General features: G+C 38.7%; 2 protein-coding genes across 4 annotated transcripts; one reads left to right on the plus strand and one right to left on the minus strand.

Moving 5' to 3' along the window:
* The first annotated feature begins 2836 nt into the window (after positions 1-2836).
* LOC120443293 lies at positions 2837-7892 on the plus strand. Its single transcript, XM_039621620.1, has 6 exons — positions 2837-2899; positions 3149-3262; positions 5776-5890; positions 7332-7522; positions 7645-7717; positions 7827-7892. The coding sequence occupies exons 1-6, from the start codon at positions 2856-2858 to the stop codon at positions 7890-7892; spliced, it is 603 nt and encodes a 200-aa protein (XP_039477554.1). The 5' UTR covers positions 2837-2855.
* A 4339-nt stretch (positions 7893-12231) lies between these two features.
* Positions 12232-17863, minus strand: LOC120443371. Of its 3 annotated transcripts, none has more exons than XR_005615392.1 (4): positions 16224-17863; positions 15511-15682; positions 14252-14427; positions 12232-14158 (listed from the first exon to the last, which is right to left on the minus strand). XR_005615392.1 is itself a non-coding variant. In XM_039621972.1 (3 exons), exons 1-3 carry the CDS (start codon positions 16389-16391, stop codon positions 13561-13563), a joined length of 942 nt encoding a protein of 313 aa, XP_039477906.1. In that variant the 5' UTR covers positions 16392-17851; the 3' UTR covers positions 12232-13560. The 3 variants fall into 3 exon arrangements, 1 of the variants encoding a protein (XP_039477906.1); XR_005615391.1 differs by having other exon boundaries at positions 15506-15682; XM_039621972.1 differs by lacking the exon at positions 15511-15682 and having other exon boundaries at positions 16224-17851.
* Positions 17864-18092: the final 229 nt, after the last annotated feature.

An 18092-nucleotide genomic window follows, 5' to 3' on the forward strand; every position in this document is an offset into this window, starting at 1 on the left:
CGATCAGGCCGGGGTCTTTCTGTGTGGAGTGTTGCATGTTCTCCCCATGTTTGCGTGGGTTCTCTCCGGGTACTCCGGCTTCCTCCCACAGTCCAAAGACATGCAGTTTGTGGGGAATCCTAACTGCCCATAGGTGTGAGTGTGCGAGTGAATGTGAGTGGTTGTCTGTCCCTGTGTGTTGGCCCTGCGACAGACTGGCAACCTGTCCAGGGTGTACCCCGCCTCTCGCCCTATGACAGCTGGGATAGACTCCAGCGCCCCCCGCGACCCTGAAAAGGATAAGTGGAAGTGAATGGATGGATGGATGGATACTATATACAAGCCCTACCCTCACCTATGGCTGACCGAAAGAACAAGATCGTGGATACAAGCGGCGGAAATGAGCTACCTCTGACGGGTGGCTGGCCTCTCCCTTAGAGATAGGGTGAGAAGTTCGGCCAGAGAAGGGGCTCAGAGTAGAGCCGCTGCTCCTCCACATGAAATGGTTCGGGCATCTGACAAGGATGCCTGGGTGCCTCCCGGGTGAGGTGTTCCGGGCATGTCCCACCAGGAGGCAGACCCAGGACATGCTGGAGAGACTAAATCTCTCAGCTGGCCTGGGAACGCCTTGGTGTTCCCCCGGATAAGCTGAAGGAGGTGGCTGGGGAGAGGGAGGTTTGGGCTTCTCTGCTTAGGCTGCTGCTCCCACGACCCGGCCCCAGATAAAGCGGATGAAGATGGAAGGACTATATACAATAGAATAAAATAATATATACAATAGGATAAAAATAGAATACAAATGCTATATACAACTGAGTAAAAATACAACTTTGTCAGATAAAGAGTATTGCACTTAATCTTATTGCACGTGTCATGAAACATGAATATAAAATATACAAGAATCAAATTAAGATAAGATAAGATAACTCTTTATTGTCATTGCACAGTCATACATAGTACACTAGTACAATGAAATTGGAAAACTGTCCTACGTCGGCAACAACCAACCATGTAACACAACACAACATGACACGATACGACACATCACAACGCAACACAAACAACACAACACAGTATAATAACTTAGTTAAAAAGAAGAAGAAGAAGAAGTGTATTTGTATTACTGTTATTATTGCACATTAATTATTATTGCACCTTGTTATAAATATAAATATTATTATTATTATTACTGTTTTTACCGTTGTTAACGGTAAGTCCAGGTAGGTAGCCAGTCAAGTTTAGCTATTTGCATTGACAAATTATGTGTGTGGTAATTTTTTGCATAGTTAAACATTAGAATTATAAATGAATTTTGTTATAAAGTTTAAGATTTAAATTTTACCTTTGCTTTTGTAAAATCTTATGTCTACTGGATAGACCCAACCCCTATTATTGATTGTATACAACATATTGATGTAGTAGCTCTGAATGGTTTAGGACCAAAATACATCAGTGACCTCCTGACCCAGTATGAACCTTCCAGATCCTTCAGGTCATCTGGATCCGGTCTTTTATCAGTTCCCAGAGTCAGAACCAGACACGGAGAAGCTGCATTCAGGTTTTATGCTCCATATGGAACAAACTCCCAGAAAGCCTCAGAGCAGCTGAAACACTCAGTTTATTTAAATCCAGGTTGAAGACTCACTTATTCTCAGCTGCATTTGAATAAAGCACCAAATCCGCACTTTTAAGCTTAATTTCAAAACTTACATTTTAACTGATGATTTTATCTACTGTTCTAATTTTTGATTTTATATACTGTTTTGTTTGTTTGTTTGTTTTAATCAATTTTAAATCATGCCTTTTATTTGTTTTTGTTTTTAATGTCTCTGTAAAGCACTTTGAATCACCTTGTTGTTGAATTGTGCTATATAAATAAACTTGACTTGCCTTGCCTAACAATGACATGATTTATTGGCCTTTTTACAGACTAAGTTTATTGACTCTGGTCCAAATCAGTTGACACTTGTAAACTTGTAGCTTTTTTCACAAAGATAAAATTCTAAGTGACACCAAGCTAACCAAAAAGCTAACAACAAACCATGTGAGATGGTTCAGTCTACTTATTGGCCAGATGCATCTGCAGCATGAGCAACAAAAATAAATACAGGAAGAAGGTGCTGTGTCCTGGACTGTTGGGGAACATGGAGAATTTATGTTCATTTCAGGGTTAGTTGCTAGCCCATGCAGACATGTTTGCACATTTGTGGTACTTTCCCGTACTGAAAACTCAAACAATACAAGGCTACAGGACAAGGCTGGATGAATTAATGTATTTTTTTGTTTGTTTGTTTTACACCAAAACCATGATGTGTTTCCAACTAAACTCTGACTATTGCTAAACATCAGCAGGATATATTTATCTATTCCTCTGTGCAGTGGTGTCCATGCTTTTGAATATTTAGCAATTGAGATGTTTTTTCTTTTATCCCTCAACCCTTTAGAGAGAAGTAAATTTCCACTCAGCTGTATGTGTTAGAAATAGAAATACTTGTGGTAAGTAATAAACCACGAGTAAATTTAGTCTTTAGTGGTTGAAGTAGTCGAAAGCCCCAGTGAGTAATCCTTTTCTGAGAAAAAGTGAGAGGCTGTGGTGATCTAAACTGAAAGTTTAACTACACTTGTAGCAGCTTTGCTAGTTCAAAACCCGTTATTTACAAAAACATTCATTTTAAAAATGTGAATATGATGCATGAGTCAATTATACTATGGTTTGCCTTTTGTGTGGAGTTAAATAAAGAATTATACCTGAAAGGTCAGTACCTTTCTATAGACTTTAATGCCATCATATTTGTTATTGAAAACAGAGTCCTGTTTGGTGCCTCTGTGTTTCCTGTGTGATCCAGATAGTTCCTGCTCCAAGCAATGTTGTGAAAATGCAGAATCTGGGGACAAGGGGGACGACTTGCCTCCCCTTTCGGTTAGTGATTACAGTTAGATTTAAATCTTCATGTTTTTGTTGCATATTTTAGTATACTCTTGTAATTTTCTTGCAAAATCTTCATTTCTATGTTAGGACCTTTACTATTCTGTTGCTTCATGTCTTATATTGATACTCATTTGTCTTTTGTGCCCTGCCTTAAGTCTCACTTCCCCCTGTCTAGTTGTCAAAGAAGATAATTTGTCTCAGCTGTGTCTTATTGCCCACATGTCTCTCCTCTACCCTAAGGACTTTTCTCTGCATCTTTATGGTGTGTTCCTGCATGAGTCAAAAGTCCAAATTTCTGAGTTCCCAATCTGAGTTTGAATCTGGAAGGCCTCTTCTATTTGGATTTTATACTCGGTAAGTCGGAGCAGCCCCAGCCCCCCTGAGTTAACAATCCAATATAAATAACAGTAAAACTGTAATTTTGTTTAATCTATGCTGCCCTGTTCTGTATTTGTGATTTGTTAAATAAGCCACACGGAGTACCAGCAGGCTCCATTCATGGATGTGTTGCAGCTATATTTTTAAGTGCATAAAGAAAAGTACTATGTTGTATTTCTAGTGAGACCTGAATAGCTCTACCTTGTCTCTTACTTTTTTTGACATAACTACTGAGATGTAAAAGAACTTTAAACTCAGGAATTACATCACTCCCAAGTTCGGTGTTCGGTGAAACTCGGAAATAGTCATACTCGTCATTTGTCTTCTGTCAGTTTTTGTTTGTGGTGCCTTGTGTGTCTGGAAGGCTTTCTACTTTTAAATTCTGCTGTTTACTCCCTGTTTCTGAAGTTTCATAGAATTCTTCTACTTCACCTAAATAAAAGTTTCCTTTTTAAAAAAATTCCATTTTGCTTTGAGAGCACTTAGCTCAGAACAAACTGGCCCATTGCAGCACTGAACACTGTGACTGAGTGTATATAAAAGATAGAAGGAGTTTATGGCTTTGAAATGTCTAACTAATATGAAAGTAAATTAACTTGTATTCTATGTAAGGGTCAACAGGGGATGACTTTCCTGGTTTCAAAGAGAAGTCTGATCATGAATAAATTCCTTTACGACCTGGTATTATGACGTAGTTTGACCCTATTCGACCTCAGTAAACACATTCCTTATTGTCTCAGTTGATAGTTGCACGTCTTATTAAATACAATATGATGTGTATTTTATGGAAAGTATTAGGAACCATTTTTTGAATATTTGTTTTTGTATCATTATAATTATATTATAAAAACATCCTCATAGTTAATTTACTGCTCTGTTTTAGGAGACAGAGGCCAGCTCAAGGCTGGATCCAGGGCTCTTGGAAATAGTTTTAAACATGAATAAAGGGCACTAGACCCTGAAAATAAAAAACTGTCTGTTCTTTAAAGATAAATGTCGCTCCAGTCTGAAAGTAAATGTATGTAAGTGGAGGGTGGAGTGTAAAGTATGTTGCCCCAGCTTCCTTGTTCAAAACAGACTCTAGCAGATTGTATACAGTGGTTCAACTAGAAGCGGTCCTGAGGCAAGTAAATGTGATTTTTTTCCTTTCATATGCATATTTTCTATTTGAAGAGGAAAACATTAATAAGGAAAGTGTTTTATAATCAGGACAAGTCTGTGTCATCAGATATCCTAGTGAAATGAAGGAACTGTCACGCTCCTGGGTCTTTTGACCCACCGTTTTGAGTTTTCATTTATTTTGATGTTATGGTTGTTTAAGTTCATTAGCTTAACTAAGTTCATTTACTTATTAGTTTCCCCTTGTGTTTTCAACCCCTGTGAAGTCTCCCTTGCCCTTCATGTGTTTCATGTCTGTGTGTCTTATGTTGTCAAGTTCATGTTGTCATGTCTGCGTCTCATTATGTTTCCTGTTTTATTTTGAAGGGGTCGTGTGTTCCTATGTTCAATGTTTTTAGTTTTACGCTCCCCTTGTGACATCGTGATGTTCATGTGTGTCAGCTGTTTCCCCGTGTGTTGCCGCTTCCCTCATTAGCCTCCTGTGTGTATTTAGTCCGTGTGTTGTCAGTCATTCCTTGTCAGATCGTTTGCTGTGTTCATGTCATGCATCCAGGTTTTTCCATGCCAGGTTTCATCTGTAAGGTTTTTCTATGTGTTAATCTTAGTTCACCCAGTTTAGTTTGTTTAGTTTTACCTTTGCCAGCCCTTAATAAACTGCTCGTCCACGTCACGTCTTCAAGTATCCATGTCAGTTCACCATGTTTAAGGTTTTTTGTTTTGTTTTGTTTTTTTCCATGTTTTAGTTTTAGTTCACCCAGTTTAGGTTATTGTTTAGTTTCACCCATGCCCTTTATTTGCACCTTTTTTGCTAGGCTTAATAAACAGCTTGTTGTTGTTGTTGTTGTTGTTGTTGTTGTTGTTGTTGTTGTTGTTTTTTTTTTTTTTTTTTTTTTTGTTGATCCACGTCATGTTCTGTTTCTGGTCTGCGTTTGAGTCCTTTTTTGCAAACGCACACACTCGGCCTCTGCCAGAGGAATATCAGTAACTGGTATTTTCATCTCACTAGAAATTGTTTTGATGCAATGTTTGATCTAAGAAGATACAATTAAGGTTTATTTTATCCTCTACTTAAGCGTGTAATAGATAATAAAGATGGCTAACATTCAACTCTAATGATTAACTTTTGGTTTAATAAACCATTCTCAAAACATTTGTGTCTATTCATGGTGAAGTCACTTGGATGAGTGATGAAATGCTTCTCCCACTAAGAACGTTACGTCCAGATGAACAGAATCAGCTTTTTGGGATTCTCTTACCTGGATGATTGAGCATGCATCAAGACATTTGTATCTCTAATTTCACCTCTGCTCAAGAGCAGTACTAACTTTGTGCCTATTTTATAAGATAAATGATGGACAATTTATTTATAGCATCTTCATCACTGAAGCGCGAACACAGATGGAGCCTGTTGAAGTGGTAATGTGGATTGACGTCTGTGTCTGCCTTCCTTTGACCATACTGATCATCTATTGTATGTGCTGTGCGGTATGTATGTAATTACGTCCATCTCTCAGTATTTGAAGATTTAATACTACAAAGTCTAGCAGACCTAGAATGACAATAAAATCAGACAAGGTTGTCTTTGGGAAAAGAAAACTGTTTGCATCTGCATCGCTGGCTTTCTCCTTGGGGTGGCACTTCCTGTTCCTGTTGCAACACACAGTTGTGGTTTTGTGTAACTTGTCTGTTTAATTAAAAACTTTGATAATGTCTCATTTCATAGTCCAGTCTTTATGTGCTTTAGCTAAGCATGCTCTGTTGATTCACTCATGTATTATATTCACAGTATTCACTCACTGCGTCTTTATGGGTTCTTTAGCTTAGCTGAGCTTGTAGCCAACTCACTAGCAACATGTGCTCTTCAGCTGTCCTTCCCTCTCTTTCCTGCTCATGGTGTAAGATGTTTGGTTACTCCTTGGCCTCCTTTAGCGACAATGATACTAGTGTTTGCAGATCTGGAGGCCCGGATTACTGGAGACCTGGCTTCACAGCCCATATTTAGCTAGGTCCCTGTAGCCGGTGCAGCCTCATGAGCTCTGATTCTATCCAGAGTTGCAGTCAATCACCCACAATAATTATTTTATTGTGGACAATTTTAACATTTATGTAGATCAGGGCTGGGCAACTGCAAGCCTCAAGGGCCGGTATCCTGCACGTTTTAGATATCACCTTGGGTCAACACACCTGAATCAAATGATTAGTTCATTACCAGGGCTCTGGAGAATGTCAGGACATGTTCAGGAGGTAATTTATCTATTTAAATCAGCTGTGTTGGATCAAGAACACATCTTGATGCAGGACACTGGCTATTGAGGCCTGGAGCTGCCCACCATTGATGTAGATGCTAAAAATGACTGCCTCAACGTGGCATTTAATCTGTTAATGGACTCAGTTGGCTTTGTTGAAAATAAAAGAACCTACCTAGCACATTCTCGATTTAGTTTTAAAGGTCTGGAGAGCCAGTGGTTATGATTTGGTTATCGATATTCTTTGATTTAAGGTTTCTGTTATTTAGTTCCACTGTGCGTTCTGTCTGCTAGCCTGCCTGTCTATTTTAGTTTATTTGTATTCCCAGTTTAGATAGTGTTGGTTTTTAAGGTGTTCAGCAAGAAAGCAGTTTTTTTTGAGTTTACAGTTTGCCTCCTGGAGTCTGCATTTTGGGTCCTCCATTCCTGCATGCTGCACAAAGCCCTGGACAGTAATCTTTAAATCCTTAAACCTTATATAGTGTTTAGTTATATGTCCTCATTAATGAGTAGGAAGGGGGAAATAAAAAAGTATTTGGAACAATAATTTCATTTATCAAGGTAAAAAACACTCTTGGCCCGCTTTCCTTTGCAGAGACACTAGACACTGAATACAGTAAAGCAATATATAGAGTTATATAAAAAATGGCTTATTATTGTAAATCTCATATTTTCTGCAGAGACGAAGGGATCCAGGCCCTGCCCCCTATTATATATACCTCCTGGTTTCCAATCTAATCCAGCTCTGTGCTCCAATTCTTTGGCTGGCTAAACTAGAAGACCATCATCAGCCCACCGGTGTCTGTGGAGTGTTTTTCTTCTTCGGTGTTACAACTAGTCTCAACTTCAAAACCTGCATTGTTCTGGAAAGGTATTTATCTTTCATATGTCTTTCAATGCAAGTATACTACATTTTATTGTGATGTGAAGCGTCCTTACAGTCAAACTATTATCTACGGCATCAATCAGTATACTGTCTGTCTTGTGTTGCAGGTATTTTTTCATCACCTGTCCAATGCTGAACTTCATAAGAAAAACTAAAGGTTCTATTTTGGTCTCTGTTCTGGTCTGGACCATGTGTGTTATCACCATCCCTCTTGCAATATTACTACACCAAGTTGAACGCATCTATTTTTTTACCTTCTACCCTGCCCCTCTGTTCATTCTTTGTTTAGCTGGGACCCTCAAAGCTCTGCCTGCTGCCACCTCAGTTCCTGCTGAGGAAAAACGAAGAATTATAGGAACTTTGTTTCTGTTGCACCTGAATTACTTTGTGTTGGTCTTACCTGCAGTAATTCTGTTATCTTTTGTCAGAAATGTAAGTTTGGCCATGATCCTGCTCAGTCCTTTTGTGGACTTGATGCTATTTTGTTTCATGCAGAAAGGGCCTGTTGACAGTTTGCTCTCATGTCTGTGCTGCTGCAGTATGAACATCACTGCAGCAGATGTCAGCAGCAGATCACCAGTTTAACTGATTTTAGCAGACACAGGTGGGCTTGTGTTGGCAAAAACAAAGTGAGAATGAAAAAGGGAACATGTGATGGGACAGATGCAGAGAAATTTAAAAATAAAGATGGACTATGTGCACACAAACACACAGAGGAATGCAAACACATAGTGTGTAAACAGTTGATGGAAATGTCATGTATATGTTTTATGATATTTTTTGGCTTATTTCATCATCTTCAAAACATTTATTTCTTTAAATGTCCACAGCATATATACATATCTGCACAATTTCTTTTACAATTTCTGAATTTGATTCAAGAATCTTTTACAATCCCTACATAATTTTAGTTTTACTTTTATGATACTTTGTTTCTGTCAAACCCATTTTTTTTTTTTTTATTCATTTTGCACATTTGTGACTTGACCACATCCAGTAGCTCCTTTAGATTCCACCTGAACAACAAGTAAATATTTGTGTCAGCTACAAACAATAATTTGAATACATCTTTTACTATCTACATGCATGGTCACATGTTAAGAGAAGATACAGAGATCTGAAATCCTGTAAAGAAATTTGGCTTAGTTTTCTGTACTGACAATGTGACACATTATAACATGATCCTTGTCCAATACATTTTACATGACCTTCATGTATGCTTTTTATTCTTACAAACATATTCATTAAAGGTACACTAGATGGAGACATCAAGTTTTCATAAATGATGAGTTCAGAGGCTAGTGGTATGATAGTAAGTACCTTTCCAGTATCATTTAATCTTTGAGGCGCAGGGAAAGAACACAGACGAACCAGCAATCCACATGAGAAAACACAGGGCTTAAATACACACAGGGCAATCGGGGAATGGGAGACAGGAGGGAGACAAGGCTGGGATTAATAGGACATAACGGGAAAACTGGAAGCAAAACTAGAAACATTGACAAGAGAAACAAACCTTCAAAAAAAAACAGGAAACACACCACGAAACCTTTAAACACGCAAACTTAACACAGACTGGGGAGACAGAACATAGGAACTTGAAACATGGAACAGAAGAGCAGAGAGGACACAAAACACTAGGGATAATCACAAACAACCCAACATGAACAAAACCACAGAATATTAAAACACTCAAGCATAAACACCAAGTCCACAGACTCTGGACCATAACAGGAATATTGCTATAAGGCTACTACTAGAATCAAACTTTCAAAGTTTGAATCAAAGAACAGGGTCTGTAACAAAACAATTTCCCAGTTTGGAGAGAATAAATTACTCTTGATTCTGAACATTATGTCTACAAAAATGGTTTCTGGTCCCTGTTCTTATAAAAAGGTGGACTGAAGCTTTCATTCCAGAGTTCTGTGTCATAGTTCTCTTTGTTCCCTTCATGTCCACTCTGTCCAAGTCTCATCTTTGTGTTTTGCTCTTTCATTTTCCTCACTTATGTAACTGTGGCTGTCTCCAGCTTGTTCCACCAACAGTTCCCACCTATTGCCATCCTCTCGTTACCTAATGTGTCCTTAATTCCTTAGTGACGAGCAAGTTTGGGAACCAAACTCAGGACTCCAAAAGCACAAAAGGTTGAATTGAAAAAGCAAAAAACAGATTTATTGCTGGCCCCTCTGAAAGTGCCAGGAATCCTGGTCGAGAGTAAATAATCCTGAACACGGGAAACACTCTTGAGGAAGAACACAGACCATCAGAGGATGACGAAACAAGGAACAGAGGGACACTGGGACATAGCAGACATGGATACGTGACAGACTGGGGGATAAGAGAAAGAATACAAAGACATGTACATGACGAGGGATGAGACTGCAGATGTAGACAGCCACTGCCCGTTCCTGAGCCTGGTTCTGCTAATATAGTTTTTTCTGTTATATAGGAATTTTATAACAGGGTTTTCCACCCCATTGTCACCAAGTGCTTGCTAGAGTCTATTAAACACCTTGAGCCTACTGCTGTTGTGATTTGGTGCAATATAAATAAAACTGGACTGAAAATTTAATTGAAAGCTCCGTCATGTCGAACCTAGTGTGAGGGCACAGCAATGTTCAGATCTCTCCAGAGATATTTAATCAAGTTTAATTCAGGGCTCTGGCTCAGCCACTCAAAGAGATGACAATACCTACAGACCTGCTGTTAAGGCACAACAACACCTTTACTTCCTAAGGAGGCTATAGACAGCCCAACTCCGCTCAAACTGCTCATCAACAGATGCACAATAGAAAGCCCCTCGCTATAACACGATTCACCTTTCGTGGGCTCGGTTTATCGATTTGTGTGCATATTTTTTCTCTTTACAGCACATTGTGTTCTGCGTCCTGATTGGCTGTAGAACATTGTCAATCAATCTCCTCTGTCCCGCGTCTCCTGTCCAGTGGAGCAGCGGTTCTCAAACTTTTCACAATGAGTACCACCTCATAACATATATGGCTCTTGAAGTACCACCCTTATGACCGACATTAAAATACAGTAGTATAGGCCTATTTAACACCAAATACAGTTTACACAATTACTTCTTATATGAATGTTATTTATTTTAAATGTCATTAACAGGATGTGACAAGTGATATAATAATAACAGCTGTACTGCATTAAAACATTCACAGCAGGTGGGATATCCAATCTTTCTGTGATGACGTGATGAACCTTCAAAACTGCTCTGCATCTATTAAGGCTGTTGTGTTTTTAACATGTTTTAATCTTTTGTATTTTGTTGTATTTATTCTGAACAAGCCCCTAAAAAAGGCGATGATCACCGTCGGCCTCTCTCAGTTTTAATCATCACTACTCGTTTTAAAGCTCAGTTTATAAAACTGAACATTAAAATACTATGGCGTTAATTCTGTACCACTATTCTGAGCGCACGTAAAAAAAAAAGAAAAATTGCAGGTACAAGTGTTGCATTTTGAGGAGAAATTTATTTCGAACAAAGAAAAGCTAAATTTGAGTGAAGAAAATTCATTGCTAAAATGTATTTCATTGTTTGTTATTATCCATATACACACCTGACCGCACAGCTGGACTGGCCAGCTGGCCGGGCAAATGCCCAGTGGGCCAATGGTGATTTTTCTTCTTTTTGTTTGTTTTTGCAGTGGTATAAACAATGAAAGGTGGTGGATTTGCCAAGTGGTCATGATAGATTCTGGGCTGGACCATTGACAATACATCCTTATTGAGGTGAAAAGGAAGCGATTTGTCCCGTACTTCAGCTGGAATAAAAAAAAGACAAAGCTGGAGTTATTCTGTGTCTTTACGCTGTCAGCTGCCTCTTCTTCTCTCATGCTCTCCCCCTCCCTCCCTCTCCTGTTGCGGGGGGTTTGAAAACGCTGGTCAAGGCTTGACCAGCTGGTGGGTAACAGGCATCTCGGAAAACGTTAGAGCACTTTTGCAAATATGTGATGTCTTTATTTTTTCTATACATATTTCTGTATATATGAGCGCCAGTTGTGAATGTATATAGGACCACCTTCCTTTTACATTTTATATTTTATATTCCCCTTGCTATAAGAGCTGTGCAACACTGAAATTTCTTATCCGTGGGATAATAAAGGTTTGTTCTATTCTATTTTATGCTGATAGTTTTGAAGGGTAAACAAACATGCATGTCAGGTTAAGACCAAAGGATTCATCACAGCATTTCAGAGGGATTTGCAGGTAAGGTATACTGATGTAGATTTAGCACAGGAGTATAAATGTTCTCTTATTACGAAGCTAGACTACTAACAAAAACTACCCTCTGCTCACACGAGTTTTCTTGTTTCCCTTCATTGGCTTCAAGTTAAATTTAGAAATTAGAAGTTTTATTAATTACATAAAACACTCTACATGACTAGGATCCTAAACAGACACAAGACACTACTTGTTCTGTAACGGGCTGATAGTTTAAAGTCTTAGGATACAGTCAGCCCATCAACTGACACCATAAATGCATCAGTGTAGGTTTTCCTGCAGTCACTGATCACACCAACAGATTAGTCATCTTCTTATTGATTTTTATGCTGTCTGACATCTTTATGAAACCAGGGAAATGATGGTCTGTTGGTCTTTAGATTAAATTCTTGTAAGTGCAAAAAGTTAAAAAATCGAATTGTTTTCTTTTCAAGATATTTTTTTAGTTTCACCAATGCAGCTTCAAAGAAATTTAACCAGCTTACAAAACACCAAAAACTTTTTTGAACCTTTAAAAACCACAACCTAAACACAACCATGTCAACATTTAACAACAATATTATTAATAATACATTACATAACTGAATAGATCAGAGGAAATTCAAATTCTACTGCAACTGAAAATTCAATTTGTGCAACACTTAAAGTGTCCTTCAGGATAAAAACTGAATATGATATTTATATAAATTAATGACTGCAATGATACAAAATAAAAATGTTTCAAGAGCTCTTTAGATGATTAATATTTGAGTTTAAGATGTCTTCAGATGAAATTCCATCAATCTTTTCTTGGTGGTGACTGGAGTTTATCCCAGCTGTCATATGACATCCTGGACAGTCTTCACGCCTACAGGCAGTTTATCATCACAAATATATCGAACTGCATGTTTTGGTCTGCAGGCCCTTGTCTCTTTTGGTTATAATGGCAGCCTCGCTTCTGTCAGTCTGCCCCAGGGCAGCTGTGGCTACAACTGTAGCCTCAATCAGTGTGTGAATGTGAGAGTGAATGAATAGTGGTATTGTAAAGCACTATATAAATCCAATCCATTATAATAATAATAATAATAATAACCTAAAATAAAAATCCCTAATACAGTTTTAATAAAATATGACTATCAAGTGAACCACTATAGCAAAGGCCGTAATGCTCCACTTGTGAATGTAAATCTGTTCGTGTGGCGACCCACTGCACCCTGCCTTCCTTTTGCCTTGCGCGTGTCTCATTTGCAGGCGTTGGAGAGGCGGTGTTCCCGTCTATAATCAGTGTCACTGGCAACACCTGGGCCAGTGTGCCAGGACTCTATATAAAAATCCTTTAGGGCAGAGTTTTTTGGGGGGCTTTGAACTTTGCTTTTAACAGAATTACATGCACATGCTCCGCCCATCCACTCGCTTACACTACTGATGGTACTGACTACACACACCACAGTTTGTGTTTTTTGACAGTGCATTTTCTTTTCTGTTTTATTTATTTAAAAAATATCGCTTGGAAGACATTCCTATCCACGTCTGGGTTTTTTGTCATGGCCGTGCGGCCCGGTTCATGACAGTTTAGTTCTTTTTCTCCTTCAGACAACAATTCTGATTGCTACACTGTCGGACAGGACAGGAAAAAAATGTAATAAAAGTCACCATATCTCCTGTTGTGAGGTGACATAATCACTGCACCACCTTCATGCTATTTAGAAGAAATTACAAAATAATTTGTACATTTTCGTTTAAAACTTAGGTGATTGACAGTCTGAGGGGACAGCTAAAAAATATTTGGAAAGGATGGTGTTCACTTATCTCACTCTTGCTACTTCCTCACCATCTCTCCCATCATGTGACCCTGTTTCCTCTTTCCCTTCATCTCTGACTACATGATCTGACCTGTCTGTGCTAACATCAGTCACATCTCCTGTGTTGTTGCTCTCCATACTGCAGCAGCACAGACGTACCAGCAGCCTGTCAATGGGTCCTTTACACATGAAAATACACAGAATGAAGTCCAACAATGAACTAAAAAGAAACAAGATCATAATGATAAAATCAATAGTTTTTACAGGGAAGTGTGTCTCAAAGTTCAAAGTTAACAGAATGACTGCAGGAAGGTTTATGAGAAAGTAATTAAGCAGCAACAGAACCAAGGTTCCTACGGTTCTTCGTTTTTCTTCAGTGGGCACTGAGGTGGCAGCAGGCAGAGCTTTAAGTGTCCCAGCGAGACAGAAGATGAACAGGGGGGCAGGGAGGGCGGCATAAATAATTAAACGTACAAATTCATATAAAAATACAGCAAGAGCAACACTAACACTACAAAGGACCCAGACCAGAACACAGACCAGTACAGAACCCTTAGTTTGTCTGAGGCAGTCCAACAGTGGGCAGGCGATGAAACAATACCTGCAACACAAAAGAGAAACAAATGATGCTTCAGAGTAAAAGATAATGTTCAGAGACATGAAAGTACAAACACAGTGAAAGACAGAGAGGTACCTTTCCAGAGCAATGCAGGATTTGAAGTAAAGACTGGCCGTCACAGCAAAATAGTAAAAGAAACATGCAATGATATCATGCATTATCATCTCCCAAAAGAACGTCATGCTGTGATGGATTAGAACGCAGATGATGAGGTTTGTGTAATAGATGAAAGGAACCTGATATCGTTGACCCTGCAGGAAATATTAATAATTGAAAACATATTAATGCAGTAAGAAATATGACATATTGCACATATTGCAGGTGTAGATTAATTTATATACACCATAAATTAAAGGTGAATTTTCCACTATGGCTAATTTAGAATATCAAATTATTCCCACATGAATGTCCAACAGAAACAGGGAGAACAAAGGGAGATTTGAACCCAGGCTGATATGAGTTACCCAACACATTCTTGCTGTGAAGTGACAGTGCTAAACTGTCATCACTGGGAGAGAGTTAATATTTTTATTTCAACTACAATAAGTAGGTAAAATTCGATCTCCAGTATTTAGAAGGTCAGAGGCAGAATAGACTGGAAGATTACCAGAAGCAGTTACAAACAGTGAACAGTAGGTGTCAGTGTTTTCCTTTTTCTGCAGGAGCGACACAGATGAGTGACAAATTACAGAAAAAAACAAAAAGCTTTTATGACCAAAAAACCCTGTATATATAATACAGACATGTTGACTCTGTCATGACTGCCCATCCAGATGTGAATATCAGCGCGATGTGGCCAGAAGTGTGATAATATAATTTATTTTGTGTAATAAACAACTGCAAGGATAGATGATTACAACAAATAAATGACTAATACATAAAAGTAATACATAGATGAATAATGATGATGAGTTATGATGCGTAATCATGGGAACAAGCGGGTTTACAAACGGGAGCAGCTGATTAGCATTAGAAAAGCTGAAATAATACCTCAACTGAAGCCAATTGCACTAAATGCACTAAATGTGCACTGTTACAAGAATGTTTTTCGTTCTATTGTTTTCTATTAATTTATATAATTCTAAGTTAAGCAGGACAGAGTTCTTTTAAAGAAAGATTTACTTATATTCTTAAAAGTTAAGCATGACAGGCTTCTGTTTAAGAAAGAGACCTGTTTTATTGTGTTAATGTTGTCATTTTGCGCTACAAATAAATGGCTAAATGATCATTTTTGATATCACAAAGAATATGCATCTACTTAAATCAAATTCAAATCAAATGGTTAAAAAAATAATTTCACACACAAAAAAAAAGAGCTACAAAATTCACCACACTGGGAAGTTGAAGATCACTGGGTCGCCCGTCGCCGGCTACGAGGTGTCCCTTATTTATTTTTCAGGGAGTTGGCAACCCTAGCTGGTAGGCACATGCTCTGAGCACCTTGCCAGGTACTACATCTGGATGGGCAGTCATGACAGAGTGACTGATGGACATTTATTCCTCCCGCTGCGTCAACAGAGAGACAAACATCATCAAAGACAGCTCCCACCCTCATTTTAACCTTTTCAACCTGCTTCCCTCAGGGAAGTGCTACAGGTGCATCAGCACAAAGACCCACAGACTCGAGAACAGTTTCTTCCCAAAAGCCATAACCACCCTGAACTCACACATCCACCAATGAACACAGTTCCACACCCCATTCCAAGGATTCCCTCTATAAACCACCACTGTAAGTTAACCCAAACTGTATATACTAAATATGTTATTTCCTTTTTTTTAACCCGACTGTATATTTGCAGATTTCATATATATATTTCCTGTAAACACTGTCTACATGTACATAGTGCTGCAGAAACTGTACACCCCCCATCTCCCCCGCCACACACACACACACACACACACACACACACACACACACACACACACACCTACCTACATATTTGTACTGAGTAGGAGATGCTGTGTATTTCATTGTACATCTGTATAGTGACAATAAAGGCATTCAATTCTATTCTATTCTATAAAGAGATTTGACATATTTACATACCTCACGGCACACACACCAGAAGAACAGTACGGTCATGGAAAGGAAAATGCAGATCAAGATCCATATCAGCACGTTGCGCATCTCTCTCATTTTTGTGTGCTGGAGTTCTGAAAGAATCTTCGACTGACTTTGCACAAAAAACAGAAAAACAAACAAAAAGAACCCCATGAAATAGCAGGTGGTGAAAATGATTTTCTTTTAATGTTGGGAAACTCACTGACACTGTGCAAAAGATTTAAGAAGCACTTTGATAACACACTGGACACCGATGGGAAAAAAAAAAATAGCATTCCACATCTTTGATTGAAATAATAATAATAATGTATACTTTATTGATCCCCGTGGAGAAATTACTTGTTTTTCTCTGCATTTGACCCAAATGAAAATGATAAACCCACAGAGGGCAGAATTCAAAGACACCCTGAAAATCAAAGTGAAAAACAGTTATGCAGCAGGCTCCTCCTGTCTCCAGGATCAAACAACTAACTTATTTATGGAAGCTTCTTTGTATCAAATTTATAAAAACTAATTTCTGATGTGTCATCATGTCTCTGTCAAGTAATATGTGACTGTTGGGGTTTCTTTCTAATAGAGTTTATCTGACTATATGAAGCACTTTAAGGCAACCAGTGTGAAGTGCCACTATATAAATAAAACTGAACTCACCCAATCTGAACAGAATCAGGTATAGTTAGCGCATTTACAATACACACATTTCCATTCACTGCATTTATACAGAAGTAAAAACTGCAAACACTATAGAAATGAGTACAATCGCATAACACTGACTGTCCTACTCATGAGGCTGTTTCATCACATTTATGCTCCTCTTCAACTACAAATAACAACATTAATTGTAAACATTGCCTTCACTGACCTGAGAGCTGCTTTCAGTTGAACCGCAGTGTAAAATCTGTAATATGATGAGTTTGTCTTGAACAGGGAAGTTGTGGTAGTCTACGTTACACCCCACCCCACTGACATGAGGTCACACTCACAGTGCAGAGTAGATGGTTGATTTTTAACATAGAGGATGTGGCCAAAGGTTAAGTTTAATTTACAATAACTCGTCTTTCCAACTGTGCTGTTTCTTAAACCCAACAAAGTGGCCACATGAAACTAAAAGGAAAAGTAAGCAATTTATCTATGATACTTCTGATTTAAGCTTTTTTTGTTCTTTAAATTGTTAACGACCAAATTAGTAGTTCATATTAAACGCATAAAAACATTCATTTTAATCCATTTTTTCTTGTAATCTATCTTCCCATTAATGTTTTATACCAGTGAATTGAGTACTTGTTTCAGATGGTTGATAACATCAGTTTAACAGTCTTTACCTCTATCTATCTGCCACAAGGGGCAGTACCCTCCATGGAGAAGGAGGCTAGAGGGCAAGATCAAAGTAGCACGGAGGGAGGTTAGCCAACTAACTTGTTTCAGATGGTTGATAACATCAGAGTTTAACAGTCTTTACCTCTATCTATATATATATATATATATATATATATATACCGTGCCAGCAGTGCGCATCTGCGCACGTGCGCAGCTTAGAGGGAACATTGTGTACTCTAAAATACTCTTAAAATACTGTGTGTGTGTGTGTGTGTGTGTGTGTGTGTGTGTGTGTATGTATATAAACACCCATCTCGCCCCTGCGGGCGGTTTATCCTTCAAGCTCGGGTCCTCTACCAGAGGCCTGGGAGCTTGAGGGTCCTGTGCAGTATCTTAGCTGTTCCCAGGACTGCGCTCTTCTGGACAGAGATCTCCGATGTTGTTCCCGGGATCTGCTGGAGCCACTCGCCTAGCTTGGGAGTCACCGCACCTAGTGCTCCGATTACCACGGGGACCACCGTTACCTTCACCCTCCAC

This window comes from Oreochromis aureus, linkage group 13, assembly GCF_013358895.1.
Source record: "Oreochromis aureus strain Israel breed Guangdong linkage group 13, ZZ_aureus, whole genome shotgun sequence".
Classification (NCBI taxonomy): Eukaryota; Metazoa; Chordata; class Actinopteri; order Cichliformes; family Cichlidae; genus Oreochromis; species Oreochromis aureus.

What these genes read in the sequence shown, in the direction of transcription:
- LOC120443293 (XM_039621620.1), top strand. Translation starts at nt 2,856, where the DNA reads ATGCAGAATCTGGGGACAAGGGGGACGACTTGCCTCCCCTTTCG. An exon ending in ACGACTTGCCTCCCCTTTCG is followed by an intron (nt 2,900 to 3,148) that starts GTTAGTGATTAC and finishes CTCTACCCTAAG; the next exon opens with GACTTTTCTCTGCATCTTTA. An exon ending in TCTATTGTATGTGCTGTGCG is followed by an intron (nt 5,891 to 7,331) that starts GTATGTATGTAA and finishes TATTTTCTGCAG; the next exon opens with AGACGAAGGGATCCAGGCCC.
- LOC120443371 (XM_039621972.1), bottom strand. Translation starts at nt 16,391, where the DNA reads ATGGGGTTCTTTTTGTTTGTTTTTCTGTTTTTTGTGCAAAGTCAGTCG. An exon ending in TCTGGTGTGTGTGCCGTGAG is followed by an intron (nt 14,428 to 16,223) that starts GTATGTAAATAT and finishes TATTTCCTGCAG; the next exon opens with GGTCAACGATATCAGGTTCC. An exon ending in TCCTGCATTGCTCTGGAAAG is followed by an intron (nt 14,159 to 14,251) that starts GTACCTCTCTGT and finishes TTTGTGTTGCAG; the next exon opens with GTATTGTTTCATCGCCTGCC.